A 23665-nucleotide genomic window follows, 5' to 3' on the forward strand; every position below is an offset into this window, starting at 1 on the left:
TTAATTTTGGTTATAATATATATGTATCAGACTTAAGCAATTCTACTGCCAAACGAGAGCTTTATGAAAGAATATTTACTCAGTGTAAACTCAGATATTTGATTAAATTCTTATTTTAATGTGCTCTTTGAATTATCCCCCTCGAAATACCTCTGTTTTTTTTTTTAATAAATAAACATAAAATAAAATTCACTTAAAGGTGTTTTCACACAAAAAAAAAATTAAAATTAAAAAAGTTAAGTAATATTTGAAAAATCGGCACACCTAAATGTGAATTGTTAAATTACTTTTTGTTAACTCGACTCCCGACCTCGAATGTTCATCCCCAGCTCTGAATGGATGTTGTCAAGTTTCCGGAATTATTTTCTTTTGCCTTGGATTCCTATGACGAGATTTATGTGAGTTTCCGGTGCGTTTTTTTTTTTCTGCCTTGGGTGTGTGTGCGATATTTATTTTATTGTAATTTAATGAGTTCTGAGCCTAGGGCAGGCCTTGCCGAGCTGAGACATCCAGGCACCGGGCTGGGGAATAGGGAAGTGGATTTGAGGAGTGTGCGTGTGTGGCTTTGGGGGAATTTTGTATTTTGCGGCAACTGGCAAAGCCCATCATCATCAGCAGCTGAGTCAGCTGAGACAGCTTCCAATTGCGCCTTAATCAGTCAGCTGTCTCCTGCCCCGCCCACTTGGTTATCTCCTTCGTTGCCTCATAACTTTCACCCCTGGTGAACTTAACTTTCTATATTTTGGCCTACCTTTCAGATTTCGAGCATTTCGAGATGGCAAATGTCATGCGAACTTTATTAAGCAAATAGCTTTTATACTTGGCAGTTTATTTACAATAAACAATTAATACAATTGTTTTTGACTGCCAAAAAGTTTAAATTTTTGTGTAAAAATCTGTAGATTTTACCCCATAAAGCTGGCAAGCTAAAATTGGGGCAGGCCCCATTTTAAAATATGGAACTTTTCAACAAACTTAAATACATTTTTTGGATTTTAATATGATATAGTTTATTCAAAGCCTATCCTAAATTGACTTATGCCCTGTTTATTGTAAGTTATTTCCCTTTTTTTGTATACTTGCATTTTGCAATTATTTTTCTACTATTAATTAGTTATGTAATTAGCTAGGTCTAGTTAAGAAGCCAGTAAATGATTATTTTGTTGGCGAAATAAACAAATAAATAAATAAATACTTGTACCCTTCTCAAGGTCACAAAACCTAAGCACAATTAAATGCATAGGCATACAGGTAAAGTATTCGAAGCTCTTTGGAAAATGAATAAGGCGTGAAAGGAAAGCACTCAGTTGAGTAGGGAAAAAAAAAGAAAGGTAGTTCTCATGCATGTAAATCAATAAGCTATCAATTACTTGGCCAGGGTAAATATTGATGAGAACCTGAACGGATGTGCTCCACATGTGCCCATGTGTGTGTGTCTGTGTATGTGTGTGTGTGTGTGTGCGTGGGTGGGCAACACTCTATTTATTAATAACTCAAAACGCCAGTCGCCCAGGAAAATGGAACAAACTTGTTAGCCAAGCTCAAAGTCTTCGGGGCACAAAGCGAATTCCCTGGTAATGGAGTCCGATTGTGCGAGTATACATGTTGCGTTTGAGTTTGCGTTCGTGTTTGCGTTTGCGTTTGCTTTTGCGTTTGCACTCATTAAACAACAATTTATGCGCTCGGGGCGCTCTCATGTATATTTAACGACACTTGCCCGTTTATGGCCGAAACGGGTAGGAAACTGCCAATCGAGAGTGAAAGTTTTGGAGCACTTGAACTTGGGCGAAACCTCAGCAAACAGACCGTCGGCAGCCACTCTACACGTAACCGTACTATTGGTGAACATCAAGTGCGAGCCAACTTTCTTTCCAAACCATTTGGCTGGTTATCAGGTCGTTTCTTGTTGCCTAGTTCATCATTTTATGCAACTAAATGACTTTTAAATAAGAGTTGCTAATAACTAAAATCAAAACAATCCACTATCAATTTGGTTTGCGGTGAGAAACTTAGTTTTATAAACAGATAAAGGTTAAACTACCTATCTGTCTTTTAACTTTAATCTCGTAAAAACTTCAGAAATATTTTCTTGATTTTGAAAGTTTTTGGTATAATCCGTGTGCTTAGTCCCAAATCTTTAGCTCCTATATTTTAAAGAATATATAGACTTTAAAAGATCGAAACCCCTTTTCTACATACTTATCATCCTAAGCAACATATCATTTTAACCTACGAGTAAGGTGTATAAGTAATAGGCAATGGCAACAGTGCGTATGAGTAATATACTTTAAAACTATTGCGCAAACACCTTAAGAGTGCCTATACCATCAATATTCCAACGCAAAACGTTGAAAGCGATAACAGAACGGTCTTAAATTTTCTTTGATGACACATTCTTTGAAGATAGTGTTCAATAGTTTCAAATTCGTTTATTTCAGTTCAATTAATTTAACTAGTTTGTTTGAAATAAGGTTGACAAAGATTTTATGTTTTAACAAAAAAAAAAAAATAGATAAACTCAGGTTGCACAGAACTAGCTCTGAACCAAATTCCAATATCCACCAATGGACTTAACCTTATTTAAGGCTCCCAATGCGCATATTGATTGGAGTGTTGTGCCCGCATAAGTAGGCAATAGTCCCAAATGAACCTTTGGGCCGCAAGTCGAATGTTTCCGGATTTAATTATGTTGGGCCAAGAGGCCGAGATACGGTGCTCCACTTTTGGCAACTTTTGTGGGGGGCCAGAAAACAAAAAAAAATGACAACGAGCAGTTGAGCAGCTGAGCAAATGATGAGTGGGGGCAGGAGTCGAATTAGCAAAAATTTTGTGAAATATTTACGTAAAAAGTCTTCTCCTCCGTCAATTGGCCAAGCCCAGCGATCAAATGAGCCGCAGCTGAGTACACACCACTGGGTGTATGTGTGTGTGTGTGTGTGTGTGCGGGATGTCGCATCCTGTCTTTCAGTGTTTGTTTGTTTGTGTGCTTGCCTTTGGGCATTTTGGTTAGAATCTGGAAGTTTGCCGTGGCCAAATTCTTCGAGAAAGAAGGAGATGTGTGCCAACAACTTAGTAACAGCTTGGAAAAACGACAAAGTTGACTGGCTGTTTTGTGTTGTGGCTTGCAATTAGACTTCCCATCAGCCAGGTTACATTTCAAAACGAATTAAATCAATGTTTACTTTGCCTTTTCACTTAGCTAATGCAACCCGAAACATATAGTAAACTTTTTACGACTTAAAAGCCTTAATAAAAAAAGTTGCAAGGATTAATCCAGAACTCTCTTTGTGATCTCATTAAAGGTGGAAGTCATACAGCTACAAAACGGCATGATATCTTTGGTAATTGTTAGTTAGAGTGCTGATAAGAAACTTTAATCAACTGGAAATTCTGGTTGCTAATATGAAAACGAAATAAAAACCTAAATTAAATTAAACTAGGGAGCAAAACACGTGAAAGGGGAATAGAATCAATAAATTGAAACTGTTGGTAATTCACCCTGTCGACAAATGTAAAACCGCAAAACAATATAAAAACCGCCTGTAAGCCAGCCGTCAACAAGAAATAAAAAAAAAATAAAAACCGCTAAAATGTGCAAAACAAATAACGAACTCAATCTGTTACACTTTGGTTGTAATAAAAAGGGATACCACAAGAAAGGGGAAAATTTGATATGTACTATGACATGAAATGATTTGCAAAAACGTTTTCATGCTAAGCCAATTTGCACTTGACCCGGCGAATGTCACGCATCGAATGCAACGCCACGTGTCCTGGATCACGATCCCCTGCCCCTACCCCTCCCCCTCCCCCTCCCTCTGCCCCCCACACCCTCAGCTTAGCAAACGCTTAGCCAAAAGAGAAGCGTAACAAAATCTGTGACAGCGACATCAAGTAGCCGCCATGGAGTCCCCCGCCCTCCTCTCCGTTTTCGTTTGCACTTTCGTTTCCGTTTCCGCCCACCCGCCTTTTCGCCCTCTCGCCTTTTTCGCCATGTTCGTGTGTGTAGCAGTGCGTGTCTAAGCACGCTAAGTGTGTGTGCTTTGAAGTTTTTATATCTGCATACAAATACGAGCCCGTGTGGCCGGCACTCATCCCTAGCAACCTTTTGGGTAGTGTGTTTGCTTTGCGTTTTGTTTTGTTTTTCTTGCGTTAAACCAAAAAAACGATAAGAAGTGAAAAGAGAGAGTAGGCCGCTTTCCAAACTACCCTCGCAACGGCGTCTCTGAGCCTTTGAGGCCAACTAGCATTCAAGTTATATTGTGAAATGTCCTGCAAAAGATTACTGATACATAAAACGAAAAGTAGCAAACGTAAAGAATGTCTGAAGTTGGATATTTCGTTGTTACAAATAATACGAAGAGTTGTTCGTGTAAGTTGATTTAAATAAATTACGAAAAATTGGCGATGGAATAATATTTATATTGCGAAAAAGTAATTAGTAACGAACTTTAACATAAGCAAGTGCTATGTTATTTAATGCAACTATCAGTAATTTTTTTGAAAATTATAAAATGAGTAGATTTTTGATACATTTTAAAACACCAGACACATTAAGTTTAGGTTTCTTTAAAATTTAAATTTAAAAATTATAATTCTGTATTGAATTTGTTTTTGTGCAACAATTTAAAGAATTCTATTTTTCATAAAGTTTAGTGACAGAAATGTAAAACTCCGAAGGACACGATGGATTCCTTTAACAGTTTTTTAAATAAAATTGGTCATGTCGGCAAAGCAAAGAACTCAATAGCAATACAGGTCACAAAAGCAGTGGGTCAAACTTTTGCTCCTTGTGGAAATGCCACTGGCATGGTGTACACTCACAAAAAATCATCAATGTCTTTAGCTTAGATATTGCTAAAATATTTGCTCCTAACACCAAAAAAAAAAAAATTTACGTCACAAAAGCTTACATTGTGCTGAAAAAAAGGGCAATTTGCAACAAAAAACTAATTTTACATAAAAAATATTCTTTCATTGCATCATTCATTTCTTGGGAAAACTTCCCTCAGATTTTGTCAGCGATTAAGACCAGACCTTCTACTGGGTTTTGCTAACATTTTTTGTTATTTTTCCCGGTGTGAAGAACGAGTTCTGCCTTATGCCCTTTTTCTGGGGCCCTGAATTTAAGTGCTTTGTGTGGATTTCGTTTCATGTTTGCATTTTGTTTCGTTGGTTACTTGTCCGTTTATTTCCTATTGGCTTTGCCAAACGCAAAGGCGACGAGGGTCAGTCCTGCCGAGCAAATTAATGCGGGCAGAGTTTAACGCTCCAACGAGAATTTGGCGCTGCCATCGCCCCGAATGACAAGACAATTTCGAGACATTTCGAGACAGAAGCACAGTAGCGAGGGTGGCGGCCATTGCATTTCGCTTCAGTCGCGCGTCTAATTTGCTATGAATACAAATTGAAAATTGATTTGGAAAATGACTGAAGTAACGGCATATAAATGGAAGCGATTTGCGATTTGGGGGCCGGAGGAATTTACCTGCCGTTGTCGCTGGCATTTTTTGCCAACCCACCCGAACAGGGTGCTATTGATTTTGCCACTCTGACCCAAATCCAGCACACACGAATGGCGGCGGCGGCGGCGGCAGTCTGCTCCTCGTAGCATGCATAATTCACGCGCCTTAAATTGTGCTTCAACCATGATTGAAGTGGGGAAAAACCTGGCAGCTGAATTGCAAGTAGCTGTGCACACTACTCCGCACCAAATTAGTTAATCTTTGATTTAAATTCCAATTAAGTCTGCCAGCCATTCAGTCGTTGCGTTTTTCGGACATATTTACATTGCCAATGGGCCACAGGGCGGATGTGGAATGCTTTGTGTGCAGGGTTTTATTAGCTTACCCCATTTGATATGCTAGCAATAGCAGTTTTAAGTTTTAACTATGCGTATGCACTTGCTTTTGAATTATTAATACGCTTATTATCATAAATTGCTGACTTATTTAACTGCAAATATCCGCATCCAACAGTAAATAACGTTTATTTTGTTAGGGCTAGATATATTTAAGCAACATGCTTCAATCTATCATTATTTTATTAGCATTATAACAGGAAACACCCCTCCATTTTTATAATTTATGATGATTACACCATTTATGCACACCCAAGCCAGCCAAATCACGTACTTGTTGAAGGACATTAGTCGCAATTTAAATAATTTTACATGGGATCCGGTTTGGAATGAGAATCGAAAATAAACGCGACTTTTAGTTACCCGATACTCAGCTAACCAATTTCAAAATAAATATGCTGCCTTAAAAATTGATCGAGAAATGCCGGAAAATGTATATTAATGCTGATAACTTCTATATTTAGATAATTCGGGTGCTTACCCAAAATAGAAGCAACAATCCGCAAACATTCCCATTAACCAGAGAAATGAGCCACTAAACATTTTGGTGAACTTTTAAAGTCGAAGCAAATCCGCTTACTACAAATTAAATAAATTATTTGAGGTAGTATACGTTAAATGCATTCCATGCAAACAACCTCGACGCTTTTGACTGTGTCTAAGGATTATTTATGTTTGCCTTCGTGTTAAAATATTCACACGCTCTCATTACATCCAGTTACCTGTAGGTTAATGCAGCTCCCTTGCAAGTGAGTTTCATAATATTTAATTATTTGAACTTATTGGAAAATATTAGATTAAAAATTAATTAATATGGTTAAAATTAAGATACAATTTTCAGATAATAAAATTTTGTTGTCCTACCATTTATCCATATGTCTGTCCGTACACCCAAAGAAATAAATTAATAAATACATATTCAAAATCATTAATAACCGCAATGGACACAAAAAAAAAGCGAATCTTATTTAAATTGGGTATAAATTACTTGGATTTACTAATCTATTTTTTTTTTACCAGAAAGCTTGTTTTCTTCAAATATGAATTTTATATGTTAAACATATTTTACAGATATATTTGAACATGTTGTTTTAATTTCTGTCTAAATAGAATGTTGAATGCGACATTACATTAAATCCGAGGGTTCATGTAACATTTTAGAATCAAAATCCCAACACGAAATATTTTTTATGTGAACTTCCTTTGTGGCTTGTGCCGTTCCTAAACGTCCTTATTGATAAGGTAAATCCAAATAAATAATAAATAAGCCGCTGTTGCTTGCATTTTTTTTTTTGGTGGCTGATGGTTTGAGTTTTGGACTGGATTGGCTTTAACAAAATGCCGAACGTGAAATACTGAAGAGACCTTAGTAAAAGACAAAAAACAGAATACCTACACATGCCGAACTTATGCAGAAAAGGATACACCTGATTCGTTTCAATGGCCGTAATTGAAATCTTAAGCTGAAATGACAGATGCCTCAGCATTATAAGCATTTACTGGGCTTAGCGCCAAAATTAGACTCAACTGGCGAAGGGAAAATGGCTAATAACTTTTATTTGCACAGCGTCCTTGTGACATAAGCCCAATGGGGAAATCCAGGCATATTCCTGCCATAACTTTTTTATGGCAAACAGGGCAGATCCTTTAATTGCTTAACCACGAGTACGGTTCATTTAGGCAAACAAAAGGGCGATTGTATGAAGCTATCCTCATCACTTAGTTGTTGAAATAGGAACGGCCGTTTGTTGAATTTAACGCAAACATTAAGGCTTAGCGTCAGATGAAAAAACAACGTAGCTTGCAGAGCTTTTTCTTGGCTCGTATCTGGTAGCCTGTCCGAAAGGATGGAGTATGCAATGCCATTACATTTTCATGGCACACTTGGCAGCGTCTTCAATTGCCAGAGCAGGACCAATTCATTGCCGCCCCTCAACTCGTCCACATTGAGATCCTGGCATCAGGACCTCGACTCTCGGCTGACAGCCTGGGTTTTTGTTTTTTTTGTTTTTGGACAGCTTCAGCCTGGCAGGGTTTTAGCTTTCGCCTATTTCGTTGCTAAATTGTTGCTGAGCACTAATCCCTTTGAGGGCTCTACTTAAATCCAAAAACTATTATGCAAAAATGCGAGGGGTCAGAGAAAGGGAATGCGAAATGCGAGCTGCTAAATGGAGAATGATGAAGGATCCTATCCAGATAGTAACTACTATTGCTGGACTGCCCTGACGTCACATAATTAAATACAAAATGCGTTTAATTATGAGTGCCGTGTCGGAGCCGATGGGAAATGAGGAAAAACAACAATGTCCACACACACCACCGCACACACTGTCACACTGTCACACTGTCATACAGACAATCGCGCGTTGATGCATTGCATTTTAATGATGCTGTTCGCCTGTTGTTGCACCATTGCTCCACTTTCGTTCTTTGCTGTTTTGAATCCTTTCCGCCCCCTCAAGACCCCCATCGTCAGCAACCCACAATGCTGTGTACCGCCTCCCCCCCCCCCCCCCCCCCCCCTTCCCCCCTCGCCCTCTCTTTAGCAATTTGTAGGGGCGCCTTTAGGAACTTGCTCACAACGCTTCTGCCCGAAAGCCTACTGCATTTGCATCATTAGCAGTCAAAGCTCAATCAATACATTTTATGGGCGTTGCTGAGAATAAAAGCAAGTGCTATTGCGATTTTTTATTTTTTGCTTTGCCGGCAACATAACCCTCAACACAAGCAGATCAGCAAATTTTTTTGCTCTCACAACCATATATATGTAGGTATGGCAAGTAATAGTAAAAAACAAACAAAAGCCCATTAAATAAGATTAAACCAAAATGTGTTTAGCTGAAAGGCATAAACAAACGAAACCAGAAATCGAAATAAACTAGTAATTCAAATGCATTCAAAGGAATATTGTTTTTTTGAAATTATAAAATTATCATTTCCAAACGTTAATTCATCATAAGCCATTGACAGGCGTGGGTTTTTTGGCTTTCAGTGTAGTGTAGAAGTGTGTATGGATGTTCGGCAGAAAAGATACTGTGCTCGAACGAGTTGAGAATTATAAGGCACAAGTGGGAAAAAAAGGCAAAGAACCCAAACGAAGGCAACAAAAAACTACACATATTTTAATGATAAATAGTTAAGCAAACAAAAAGAGAAATCTTTTTATAATATGTAGTTACAAAACTATTTTCTCACAAATTGTTTTGCGTGTACCAATTTGATTTCAATTTCCACTTTGTTATCGTTGATTATGTTCCTCGGTCGACGGCCGTTGCTGTTTCACTGTTTTTCCCAGTCATTTGATTAGTGCGAGGAATTGTGGGAAGGATAATGAAAATAAATAGCAAAAAGTGTCGATGATGAGATTGCTTTTGTGGTCCCTCTGGCACGAGATTGTGTGGGTTGCAAATAAACAATGTGGCGAACGGCTATTTTTGTGACAAATAATGGGCTTAAGGGTGGAATAACTGCCTTCTCGTAGCAAATAACAATCTGTGCCTTTTTGCCCAAGCATAAAATTTAAAAGTTTCTTTTTTTCTCAACGGTTTTCTTAAAGGATACGTTCACTTCACCTCATCGTATGTAATCCATTCAGTTCCCAAGCTAATTTCCATCACTCACGTCGCAAAAATATCATTATTTACGACCTCTTCTAACGTGGCTCATATTTAATGAATTAACTTTTGATAAAATTGTTTTGCATTATACAAAGTCATTGTATTAAAAAAGAGTATTTCATAAATAAGAACTTTAAAATGTTAAAAATTTGACTAAATGGGGATTTATAACTTACGAAAAGATATTGTCGCCCGCTGATAGCAAATTTTGCTTTCTTCAAAAGTATTCAAAATTATACTTGGAGTGTTTTTTTTTTTGAGTTGGCTGTTTAAATTTATTTACAATGATTTAATTTAACGTGTTCACTTTCAAGGCTTTAATTTAAGCGATGGCAATTATGTTGCAAACTTAAAAATTATTTAATAGTTCGGTTTTTTTAACTTCATAATTGTTGTGTTTTATAAAAAGAGAATTTGTATGCTTTGTGAAAAAAACACGTCGGCATTTAATTTTATTTTTTTTCTCTCTGCTTTTGATCTTTCAATTGCTTACATTTTTTTTAACTACTAATTGGACACGTAAATATTTAATTTCGTGCCTGGATGCCGCCTTTCCCTTGGTCTTGTATTTCCTTGTTTTTGCTCGGGGTTTTTAATTATACTACATAACACAAAACAACACAACGCCGCAATACAAATACACAAGTTCACATACGAATTCTGGGTTTTGTATGCCTACCCCAAAAAGAAAAGAAAGTACGAGAACAGAAGAGCAGAAGTTTTGGGCTCGGTAGGAAATGATGGCGCCACTTGGCCGCCATTGTTGTCGCGCTAAATTGCAGAAGGATCCCAACCCCCAACCCCCAACCCCCAAACCCCAGCCCCTTTTCTTTTTTCTCCTTCACCAGCGAGGACACACACGCTCCTTCGCTCCTTCGGCTTTCACCCATATTTTTACTTTCCCACATGTGCAAAGGGGAGGTCGAAAATTTCATCCTGCAATGCTTGGCTTTTACGTCCGCCTGTCACAATGGCAATATGCAGATGTCTGGAAAACCCTTATGGCCTAACCGCCGCCCATCTGCCAACGCCACACCCCCCTCTGCCACCACCAACCTGTGACGTATGCGCACCGTTTTCATTTGTATTTAAATGACAGCAAAGCCTTAAACGGCGCAAATACAATCGCCAGGGAAAAAAAGACAGCTGAAAAGAAAATCATTTCATTTGGCTCAAAGACCTTAATTAATTTAGACTTAGCCCCAATCGTTTTGGATTTAGAAAAAAAAATCTATGGGTTATCAAAAATGTTAAATGGATTAAAATGTTTGGCTTATAAGAGAAATGCTGAAAAAAAGAATGTCTTACCTACATTTCATCACTAGAGTTTTGAAATCATTTACAAATAAACCTAGAGTATGCTGTAAGAAAAATAAGGTATATCGTAATCATCCTTTGGACTTTCGAACTTAAATTATATTCGTGACAATTTCTCTTTAAAAAAAAAAAAAACTGTTTAATGAAGGCTTTTTTTTATAAATCCAATAATAAATATCATAATGGTTTTCATAACTTTAACGAATTTTAAACGCTGATTAAAGGTATATATTGACATTGAAAAAAAATAATTTGGTTGAAAAAATCACACAATTTGGAAATTGATACGTCTTTTGGCACAACATGCGGCTCGAGTTGCCTGCACACATTAAAAACATTTTCTGCCTTAGCTCTCAGAGCAAAAAAAAAACATTTAAAAAAATTATTTGTGGATGAGAAACGAGCTAACAGACATTTTTGCTGCGACAATTTGGTGAAAATTCAGACGACATGCATAATTTTAGAATGTCTTTTAGCAGGCACTTGTACGAAGTGAAATTATGGCAGGTCCCACATAGAAGCCCCGAAGTGAGCATAGCATATCAATACTGAGCCCCAGGGAGCGAAAGTGAGGACAGAATTGGAGTCGAATCCGAGGCATTGGAGGCAGCACAATCTAAAAGAGGCCCATCTTCCCTTCCTGATGGGCTGCAATCATCTGTAGGAGTACCTCAGCGGTAGGAGTACCAGGATTGTACGGCTTCGAGGACGTGCATGTACATTCTGTTTGCTGGGAGCCCACTTGGGCGGCCTGTTGCATATTTCATGGCGCCTCAAATGAAGCACTTAAGCTGACAACATCTCGAGCGGCCCAGACATGGTTGGCGTCGAACTTGGATTGGCTGAAGTGGCCTGCCTGCATGGGCACAGTGGGCCAAAGGACACCAAGAGCTGCCCTGCTAAAACAAACGATAGCACTATCGATACTATCGACGGTTATACAACTTAACAGACATCGATGGTTTGGGCTCACCATCGCCCTATCAAATTTGTGATAATTTGCTTTGTATAAAAGCCTCAAATAAAATAATTTATGAGTTTGGATTTGTTTCTTTTGATATTTTGTTTATTGTTTTTTGAGGCTGAACAATTTTTGATACTTTTGATAGTCAAAACTATCGATAGTGCACACTACCGATGTTTTACCAACCCTACCTGCTACACTTTTGTCTTTTCTACCCACTGTGAAGTATATGAAATTGGCTTAAGCACATTGGAATGCAATCGCAGCCCCTAATTTTGCTTGCTTTTGGGAAACACTTAGGCGCAACACGGAGGACGTGTCGCGGGCTTATTAAATAAGTATCTGCTCGAACGCTGATGCCAGGCGCATCTGCAGGATGGAGAGGAATCTGCAGGGATTTCATGATTACATCTCTGCAAGGACAACACAACACACTGCGCAGGATTGCGGAAAAGTCTGAGAATGAGTAGTGTCAACGACAAATGAATTTAGCTTGATAAATCCTTTGATTTAATCTGGTCGGCTCCAAGTAAATCGCATCCATGACAACGAAATTGCATATTCCACAAACATAAATAGACTGCGAATAATAGATTATTGGCAAATTGTATCATTAATTGACTTTAAGCTTCGAGAATTTCTGCATCGCCATTGTACACTGGCACAACAAAATAACTCCAAAATAATTGCCTCGAAATACACCTTCATACAACAGCCATGCACATATGCATGCTGAAAAATCAGTCATGAGAATATCAAATCAAATGGATGCGGTATAAAAGAAATAGAGCAGGCATAATGGAATCAATTGTTTAATCAAAGGGAAACTCGATGAACCGTTTAAGATTGAAATACCGGCTTAAGTGGCAGAGTGCTCCTCTATCGATGGGTCAGCAATCGATTTTTCGACTGGGAAGAGTTTTAGACGAATGCCAAAGTTCAGGGCGATATCATTTCATCAAGAAATTGGCCTCGGTTCAACAACAAATTGGCCCCAAAAGAACCCAAAATCTTTAAATATAAAAAAAAAATAAGCGCCCAGCAAACAACAATCGAATCCAATAAGGACGAACTGAATAACAACAGCAATAAATGAAACACGAAGGCGGCGAAGAAAACGAAACGGAAAACTTTTAAGTACGCTATTAATGTTTAATTCGAGTTATTTAAGTTGGGCACTTAATTTAGCCGGGCCCAGATGCGACTGGAATGCTGTTGATATAGTTTTCTCCGGCAGGGCTGACCATACCCTATCCCTGTCCCTATCCCTAACCCAATCCCTATTCCTATTCGAATTACTCGCAATCAACCCACCGCCTTTCGGTGCGTGACCTTTTCTTATTAAATGTTAATCATAAAAGCCCAAAACCAAATGGCCGCTGCCGGGAATGGTGAAAATTGAACTGAAATGGGCTTATCGCCTTGACTGCCACGCCCCCTTTCACTGGCCCAAACACCCCAGCCGCCGAGACTGGCCAATGAAGTTGTCTAATAATCCGGTAATTAATTTCTGCGGTCTCTGGATTCGCAGAGCAGGGAGGAGAATCTAATGAAAGGCAATGAAAGCGGCCAAGTGACAGGATAACAAATTAATAAACTTTCGGCTGCGGCAACAGCTCGTGAAATTCAACTAGAAAGCACAGCCATTGATCATTGTGGCCAACTGGCTACCACATGGCACACTGGGCGAAAAAATGTGCTAATAGCCCATTTAATAAAAGGGTTGCATGAAATAATTATAATAATTGTGATAGAGAAATCATTAGGGTTTCCAAATTATTTATAATGGTGTCTGTAATTATGCAATGAAAAAAAGGATTGTCCTCTTCGTAATTAAAATATGTGGAATATTAATGTTCAGTAACACTCCCCTTTTAATCAAAAAAAAAACAACGCTATTTAAGACAAACTAATTTTGATTAAGCTATTTAAATAAATTAAGTTTTCAGTACAAATATTTAAACAAACTTAAGCTGCAAGTGCTGTGCAGCTACGTTTCATTGGACTCCGACTGTGTTTGACAGCCCGGTTGTTGCCAACGTTCCAGCCTCGTAAAATATGTCCCTGAAAATTTTGTCAATATGAAGGGCAGTGGAACTGGTGATGGCCCAGTTCAAGGCCGATGTGAAAGGGACAATGATTGGAGTGGATTCGAATTGGTTGACTGCTTGTTTTTCATTCCTACAAAGTGTCAAACGGTGAAAGATAAGCTCTGCCAGTGTGAGCCACCATCAGAATGGTTCCGGGAATTGATCATTAGTACGGAATTTGTTGCAAGGCATATTTTTAGACCACACATTCAATATGTATAGAGCTGTCTTACATTGGCAAGGAGAAAATCGTGGTTCTCGGGAACATTTAACGTTCACTTTTGCGTCAATATTCAGGGATAACTTCTAAGGCAAAAAGCCACTGCAAATACTTCCATATAATTGCAAAAATGATTTGGTAGCTCTTTGTTGTTCATTTAATCTGACAAATCGTGGGTGCGTTACCAATTGCACTTTGCAGAGGCAAAGATAAGTACTTTCCCAAGCTTAGATATGCAAGCTGGCAATCGAGAGATTTAGTGATTCGTGAAATGTATGTGGCAGTCGCCTCCTGGGATTAAAAAAAATCAGGGATTGGGTCAGAGAGCACACACATCTGGCCATCTGGTTAAGACAGCCACCTGCACATTTTCCACCGCTCAGCTGCACAAACAAATTAACAAACAACATTGAAAACAGATGCGGGGAGCAACTGCAACTGAAACTGAAACTGAAACTGAATTGCAATCGGAAGAGGAACCGGATTTGGAAGCGGAAACGGAAACGGAAACGGAAGTCGTTGGAGCGGCCAGCGAGAAAAAAGAGCAGCAACCGATAAAAGGCTTGTGCAAAACAGCAGCTGCAAGTGACTGAAGCGGGGACAGGATTCCAAGACTCAAGGACTAAATACTGAAGGACTCTAGGTCTCAAGGACTCGAGCGGCAACAGGATAAAATAACATTTGTTGCGCTTTGCTCTGAACTTTGTCCATCGCCAGTCGTCGGACTTTGGAAATGTCAATCGCTGGTCCTTAAAGTCCTTGATCCTCCTCCTCCTCATCGTCCTCCTCCTCCTCCTCCTCCAACTCCGCCCAATATTTTTATTTTGCAGCCAACCGTCTACATTGTCACACGCCCATGCTCCACGCCCACGCTCCACACAGTCAGCCTAATCGATAGCAATCAATACATTTTGTGTGCGACTCCGAAAACTGTTGCACACACTGTTCTCCGGCCGGAGACATTCGAGCCACGCTGGGGGTGGAATTTCACCTGGTGGAATTTCACCAAGGAGGATTACGAACGGAGCAACGCCAATTAAACGCCAATAAGCCCGGCCAAAGTCTGGGCCAACACTAATTGATTCGCAGCAGGTTGCTTATTATTGTAGGCAAAGCCAAACATTTTCCCCATTCATATCTCGACCAGCTGTCTATTGACAACAATCCGCAATCCGGTGGTATTCGTTATCATTAGTGTAAAGCAATTTTCTCTGGCAATCTCTCGATGCTCTTTCAATCTCTTCCCGGACATTTAGTATTTCGTTTTTCCTTAAATATGTATAATAACGCAACGATTATAATTTGTATTTAAAAATCAAAATTTAAATGTCGTATTTTGATTTGTATTTTTAATATACTAATGAAATATTTACGAATATTTTTGATTTTAAATTTGATTTTGAAATTTGAAGGGTACTCAAAAAATAAATTGTGTATGTATATATATCATATGAGTGATAAGTGATTCACTTATCTCTTTGATTTTTTTGTTAGCAATAACTTTTATTTTCGAAAGTTAAGCAAAACAAAAAAAAAAGGAAATTTTTCATATCGCAATCTTTTGTATAATAAATTCAACAATTTTTTTGGCGCATTCAAAAACGAAGTTTTAAATTAATACAAATTCTTATGTAAAATGCCCTTAACAGCCTCGATGGCTTGGAAAAAATTATATCATAGCTTAACTTTTAATGCATACAAAAAGTAAAATAAAACCCATTTTAGACTTATTATAATTAATGCAGTGCAAAATGTGCATAATGTTACTCATCTTTCCATTTATGTTCAAATACTGAGCTGAGGGTTCAGCAACGTTTTAGTTTTGAAAATAAATGATTGGGATTTAGTTACAAGCAAATAGGCAGAGCAATCCTACCTGTTTTGGGAAGTGTGTGATAATAAAGCGAAAATCGAGAGCGGGCAAACTGAACAACCAAATTTCAATGGCGATTTATTACCGTTGCCAACGTCAATCATATCTTCGTATGTATGTATGCATGTGCTACACTATGTGTGAGTGTGTGTGCGTGTGAGTGTGTGTGTGGGCGTGTGTGTGTGGGCGTGTGTGTTGGCTAGAGCTCGCCGTCACACAAAAATCGATGATGTGGTGACCAAAATAAAAGCCAAAAAACACAAAGGGCCCAAACAGTACGTTGCGCACATAAACTTTATTTATTCCACCCGCTCCACTTGAATCCTGACCTGCGATTTTGGCCCAAAACAGTTGCTAATAAGTCTATTCTTTCACAGCCAGAGCAACGAGATCAGAATGCTGCCGTTGATGTTGCTGCATCGTCTGTTGTGACGTCAGTTGGTAACCGATAGCCGGGCCAAGTTGAATAGGACGGGTCCAAACTGAAAACAGGGCGCAGACAAAAGACGTCTGTTCTCGACTGCCGACAATGGCACAACCAAAACCAAAAGCAAAAGCAAAGGCAAAGGCAGAATATTCATTGAACATTGGCAAGGTTAGCCACTATTTAATACCTTAAAAAGTTTTAAGCTGAAATAAAATAAGCTAAAATAAAATACATTTTCAAGCCTAAGAGCTTAAGTTTTGCACTATTCTGATACTATTATTCCTTTTATCAATATTTAATAAAACAATGTTACAGAAAAGAACTAAACGGATGCTAAAACATTTTCAGACAACTTTTTGCTTTTGTACTATTATAATTTCTATCAAAAATTTACTTTTATGTAAGAATTCTATCGCTTGAACTTTTCGGTTGCCCTTTACATTTTTTTTGCACTGAATATGTCTGTTTCCAACCATTATGTTTCACTCCTTCATTATATCTGCATGATTTAAAACATTCATGGCCTTAGGGTGATTTAAATTGCAGAAGTTCAACTATACATAAGCGCATTTCACAAGCAAAACAGTTTAAGTTTGCAAGTTTGTATTGTTAACGTTTGTTTCAAGATCAACTTGTGGGCAACGTGGCGTATACTTAACACAACAGTCGTAACTGATATTGAAAAGCAACTGGTAGAAGAGGGTTTTTTTTTTCAACATAGATTCCGATGCTACCACACCTTGTTTCTTGTGGTCTGCGCTTTTGTTTTTTTTTTTTTTTTTCAGAGGCAGCTCTTTGTCGCCTTTGTCGGTGTTCTAAGCAAAGCCACCCAGTTTGGTCGGCTATGATGTCCTTGTGGTATTCCGGCATGCGTTCAACGCCGTTTGTGAATCCCGTCACGTTTCTGGGTTTACTTCGAATACCATTTTGGCCAATTGCTCCTTCCGCCCCTCAGTGGCAAGGTTACCATTTTCTCTTAGAACTAGCTCTGTTCCAGGCTATTAGCATGTTGACATGTTTCACAAGTAATTCACATCAAAATAAACAAATAGTTTTCTGTGATTTCACTGTTGAAATGTCACCTTCGAAATAAGTGCTATTTGTTTTTCAGAAAATTTATTTATGCAGGAAAGAAAATATTTAAATAACTCGTCAGTGACCTTTTTTATTCAAATTTTAAACCTATCGTTTGAACTTTGGAAAGAACAATGCTTATTCGTTTTTTTAAAGAATTTTTTAAAAGAATTTTATAAGTAAATATTAAAGAATGAGTGGATTCAAAATATTATAATTTTCATTTGTTGTTGTTATTAAGCATGTATGTATTAAATACAAAGAAAATATTTATGGCATATATTTATGAAATTTTGAAAAGAAATTTATTATTATTCTCTGAGAATTATTCAGTAATTATTCTATATATTTTTATTATATTATAACAATCAAAAGCTAATCAAGCTTATTAATGGAACATTAATTATTAAGGCTATGTTTTTTTGTTTTACCAATTTCGTTTGTTTGAAGATGAAGATACAAATTCTTGGAATATGTTAGTGGTGTTTTCCAAAAAATAAAAGTAATATAATGACTGAAATGGTGGGGTATTGGGTGTCCCTAAACGATGTATGTATAAGCCTCCCCAATTACTCCCAGTGCATTTCGAAGTCCCTGCTGCGAGAAACACGGTGTCAAAGGTCAGCGTTGGGTTCGTTTGTGTGGCACTGTTGCCGCCCTGTGCCACTCGGAACGCCCCACATTCGCTTTCGCATTCGCATCCACGTCCACGACCTCTTCCATGACCATGTCCTTGTGCGTTTAATTGTGGCAGTGTGTCTCCGTTTGGCGGCGGTGTCCACACTCAGGAGTGTAGTGGGGAGAGTGGTCAGGGGCACGTGGTGGGGTCAAGTTCTGGCTTTCGGATTGGCCCTGCAGTGAATGCCAATGCCGAAACCCGCTGGGAGCTGAGTACTGTTAACTGAGAGCTGAGATCTGGCATCAAGCGGATTTTTCGAGACCGTAAATCACTGGTCCAGATCTGGAGCTGCTGCCATAATCGCAGTCACGGCCAGATTCCCGGCGAGCGACTCACCATTGATTAGAAATCACATTCGCATTCGCTTCTCTTAGCAGACTGTTTGGTCAATTGAATCGGATTCAATTGTGTGTACAGTTGATTGCCAACAGACGTCGATTTCCCTACTTTTGTACTCGCCTTTCGCATTGAGCCACGGCTTAGGAGGGTATGGCAATACCTGCTCGATTTTGATGCCAATGCCAGCACATTCCATTTCGGTGCTTAACCACCCGTCCGACCGAGAAAAAATCTCTTCCCGTGAAAACTTAATAATTCGCAGGCGGCCAAAAAAAAAAAAAAAACGGAGAGATTCAAGGATACAGATACAGATACAAAGTGCGCATAAAGTTGTGCCATCGAAAAGGGGTTTTGGGATGGCGAAACGGCAACGGAAGTCGACTGCCTTTCACGACTTGATACAAATATTTTATCAGTGATCCATTGGATTCAGTTCGGATATATACTGCTTGCAGGAGGTGGAATTCATCCCAATTCGGGATTGACTTGACAAACTAGTAATTTGGAGATTTTCAAAAATAAACTGGATTATTGAATATTTTGTTGACTGATTAAACTCACGTTTGCATTCGTTCCCTAGAATAAATATTTAAAAAATTGCCTAATTTTAAATTATTTCAGAATTTTATTTCTTCGCTATTTAAATCATTGTACAAAGTTCCGTTCCTTAGTTAAATTATTACTTATTTAGGTCAAGTTCAAGTCCCAGCTGTAATAGTATTAAAAAACCCAAATTAATGAACTTAAAGTGAGCCAAATAATTATCCCTTCTCGTTTCTATCAATGCTATCTACTGGCAACAAGTTAAGGTAAGTAAGAGTGGAAAAACACAGGAGGCAGGATTCATCAAAATATGCAAAACAGCTAATAACTAGTAATTTCCATTAACAATTTGGCAGGGCTGAATGGTGATGGCAGTGCGTGTGGGAAACATGGGCTCCCAGTTGGCTCATCTGGCAGCCAAATCACGTGCCACGTTGGATAGCCAGGGGCTCATTGCCAATTCCGAGTACATCCCAACTCCGATCCCGATCCCAATCCCAATCGCAATCGCAATCCCATCCAGTGCCCAATCCAGTCCATTCCGGGCTTGCTTAAAGACATTGTTAATGCTCGGGCAGCAATAAATCGTGGGATTTGGCCTGAAAAATCCACGGAGAGTAGGAAAGAATGTCTGCCGAAGAGTTGCTAATTATGCTGTCGAATCTCGTGGGGCAACAGGATGTGCCATGACAATGCTGCCCTGTTCACTTTCCTCGCATTCCTGTTCGCTGTCCTGGTGTTTGAACACCACAATGCAGTGACTCTTGGCCGGAATGTCCCCTTACTGTTGCCCGAAAAGACAACGCTTCATCGGTTTGATATTCCTCCAATTAGGTATTTAATTAAAAAAAAAAATTGTTCAAACAAAAACGCGCAACAAAGTGTCAATTGCAGTGCTGAATGCTCGGAATGGAGCAATGATTGAGTGCGACACGATAACGGGAATGGGAACGGGACGAGGATGAAGATGAGGAAGTGGCCCCCAAGGGACAGTCCGGAAATAACAAGAAGAAGAGGACGAAGGAGCCAGCTGGAGGGAACTCAGCCGGAAGGGAAAACATAATACCAGAAGTACAGGGGTTGGCACGGGGGAAAACTCGGGGGAAAACTCGGGGGAAAACACGGCAAAAGGAGTCAAAACTTTCTGGAGTGGGACTCTTGCCAAAGTTCAACTTCAAATAGGATTTTCCTTACTAATTGACCCGAATGACACAAAAAAACACACAGACGATAGAACTTGATTATGTCAGTTGCCAACTTAACTTTAGTATGATTAAGACTAAATTTTAAATAAGGTATAAAACAAATGCTAGACAACCATTTATTACAAAACAGGACTTCTGTTTGATAATTATTTTAAAGAAATAAAAAATATTCTGGTATAATCGTAAAAGGCTTTTAGGGAAAGAGAACACATTGGTTCCAAAAAATACTAGAAAGATAATCCAATGAAGTCTGGTTGTAATAACACGTTAAAATACACAACATTATACCTTGCATTTGCGTTGGAATAAACTTATCTTCAAGTTTTAGTTAAATTATGCTATTTTTTATTAGCATATTTGCAAAAATTTGCATGAAAAAATATATAAAATAAATAAAAATAACTAACAGAGCATTATCTTATGATAAATACAAATCTATAACTAGGTAAGTGAAAAGGAAGCAACATATTTTTCTCCCATTTATATCAATTCACTTAGGTACAAGTATCTAACCACACCTCATCGATTTTTCAGTTCGGTTTTTCTGTTAATTGTTTCAAGGACTCATCCAATAACGCTGATACAATTTAAAGAACGGATTCGAAAAAAAAAAAATAACGCGCAATTGAAATTTTTTCCAAAAATAAAAAAACAAACAGAATGTGGCCGAATCAATTCAAGGTGGAAGCTTTAGTTTTGGCCATGGAATATGCATTGGAAATAAATTTATGTTGATCCGGCCGTAAATTACTTTGCGATAGGGCAGATAAGAGATGGTAAGCAACTGCACAATCAGTGGGTAATAATGGCAATAGAGATAAGATCCCTTCACTTTTCATCCCTGAACCAAAAAACGCATACACATCAGAAGCTCTCAGACGAATTAATTAATTTCTGACAGTACTTACTATAATTTATAATTGAAAAAAGGTATTATAAAGTATATTCCGACTGGCAAAATAAAAAGGACAAAAAAGGATTCAGGACACCTGTGAAACCGAGGATATCCTCCCCATCCCTGGCCAAGTATTCCAAAAAGATTTGGTTCACTTTGTGCTTTAAGGTCCAATTTGGGAGTGGCTGCTTTCTATTTATAAAGCTTCCCTAATTGGAATCCCCCACCAGCCGCAAAATGTGTTAACACAGTGTACGTAGTATACAACGGAGGTTTTTGGCCCAGGTAAATGGGTTAGGGTATGGCTATGGCTACGGCAATGGGATTGGGATTGGGATTGAAATAGGGATAAGGCTTGGGATCTGAAGAGAGGGTGCACTTAATGAAAATGACATCAGATCGAAAAGAGTGGTGTAATTTTGTTATGTAGCTGGGCTTTAAATAGGCTTGCTATTTAAAATATAGATTTTTAAGTTTGAGTTAAATAAATATTCCTTATATCTTAATGAGTAATATTGGGGGGTATAATATATATATTTATGATAGGCTTTGCTTAAAAAGTAACAATGCAAAGTATATTTAATGGTGTTTGATTTACAGTATGGGTACTCTCATAACTTTACATAATTCTTTAGATTTGCTTGCTGTGTTTGATGGGGGATGGAACGCTTGAAAATGTTAGTATTACGCAATGACGATGCAGATGAAAATGCTGATATAATATGCATAAAATGTGGATTATATAATTAATTATATACGCATGCTATGGATATTGTAATTGGGTTGATTTAATTTGGGCCCGACTGCCTGACATCGCATGCCCAATTAGCTAATGGATATTGACAAGGTCGCACGGTAGGTGCGTGGCTGGAGATGTTTTTCCCCGCTATCCGCTCGACTCACCTGTCGCCGTGCGAATCCCTGTCCCTGTCGCGCTCCAGCTCCGGATTTGGATTCGGATTCGGAGTTGGATTTGGATTTGGATGGGCCGGAGCAGGTGCTTCGGATCCGGTGGCCGATCCCGATGCCTCCGATTCTCCCACTGCCTCTACCACCTGCACTTCCATTTTCACTTCCGGTTCCGGTTGCGGTTCCAGTTGCGGTCCAGATCCGCAGCTGCCATTGCTGCTGCCAGTCACCTGCTGCTCCTGATCCTTCTCCTGATCCTTTTGCTTGTCCGACATCCTTTCACTTCTCACGCTGCTGATGCTCCTGATCCTCCTGATGCTCCAGATGCTCCAGATGCTCCTGCTGCTGTTTTGGAATTCCAGGTCGCGATGAAACGGTACAGAGCAGATGCCCAAGTGTTGTAATTGTTTTTTAATCAAATCAGCTGGCAGGTACCCAATGCAAAGCAAAGCTAAACAAAACAAAACAAAAGAAAAGAAAACGAAAGAACGAAAACAATGCCATGCGAACAAAGGGAAATTAATGTAAATTAATTGCCATGGCTGGTGGAAAGCCTCTTGCGCCCAACTCCCGGTTTCTCTTATTTCTATCCTTATTTCCTCGCCTTCTTGTGTCTTTTGTTGCACCGACGGTCGGACTAAATTAGCCGCAATATTAAAAAACAAAACAGAATAAAACAGAAAATAACTCATCCTTCCGGAGGACGGAGGTATGAAGACCATAATAACGTTTTAAAGCTTCGGGTAAGCAAGATATTTAAGATATTTAACCCGGTCAGGTTGGCTTTCGAGAACCCTTTTAAAATGTCTGTCTTGATGGAATTGCTTGCTTACAAAGCATGCTTTTAATCTAACAAATTTGAATCGATTTCACCGTTTGCTTATTGATGAAAAGGAATTTACTTCGATGGCCAAATCCTCAAATGTACCTGCAACTATTAATTAATAATTTCATTTTTCGTAAATTGTCGAAACTTTATTGATAATATTTATTGGTGCCTATTTAACTTTCATTTAATTTAATTTAAAAGCCAACTCTGCTAACAAATATCAAATAACCATATTTAATTGCGAGCATAGACCGTTTTATTGGTCAGAAATGGCATTTAACCAGTACGGTCAAGACGGGAAAGGACTAAGGCCCTCAGTTGATGATTGACAAGTGGCTTAATGCGTCAACATGACAATCGGGAGCCGACAATTGATCACCCAGAGCAGATTAACGCCCACGTTTGCACAAATAAACGACCAGACCAATGCAGTTCACTTTTAAATAAGTAAGTACGCCAGAGTCCCACTCCGGACTTTGAAGTACTCGGCACTTGGCTTAAAACATTTCCATCGCTTTCATTCCGATTTAGTTTTTTTTCATAGGAAGGGTTTGAAGTTGTTCTACCAATCTATCCAGAAAAAAAAGTGAACTAAAGTGAAGAGTGCTTTTAAGCTGACATTTACTTAAAACAATCAAAATATTATTATGAAAGTTCTATTTCAGCAATGCTCTTTATACTAGGGTTTGGGCACTACATATAAATAGTATGTATACACTATAAAAGTGAGTATACATTTAAAAACACCAATGATGACCCATATGTACCTTTTTTAAATATGCTCATAAATTATACTTTAATAAATATTCTCTGCGTGTAGAGAT

At 38.5% G+C, this 23665-nt stretch overlaps 1 protein-coding gene across 4 annotated transcripts in view; it reads right to left on the minus strand.

The window, feature by feature from the left end:
* LOC128261070 (uncharacterized) overlaps positions 1 to 23665 on the minus strand; it is a 58664-nt gene that overhangs the window by 26350 nt on the left and 8649 nt on the right. For 2 of the 4 annotated variants that reach the window (XM_052994513.1, XM_052994510.1), the window contains exon 2: positions 22007 to 22357. In XM_052994513.1, the coding sequence (XP_052850473.1) occupies positions 22007 to 22287 (281 nt within the window). In that variant the 5' untranslated portion in view covers positions 22288 to 22357. Of the gene's footprint in view, positions 1 to 22006; positions 22464 to 23665 lie in introns of all 4 variants that reach the window. The other 2 variants (XM_052994511.1, XM_052994512.1) reach the window with 2 other exon arrangements.

This window comes from Drosophila gunungcola (assembly GCF_025200985.1).
Source record: "Drosophila gunungcola strain Sukarami chromosome X unlocalized genomic scaffold, Dgunungcola_SK_2 000050F, whole genome shotgun sequence".
Taxonomy (NCBI): domain Eukaryota; kingdom Metazoa; phylum Arthropoda; class Insecta; order Diptera; family Drosophilidae; genus Drosophila; species Drosophila gunungcola.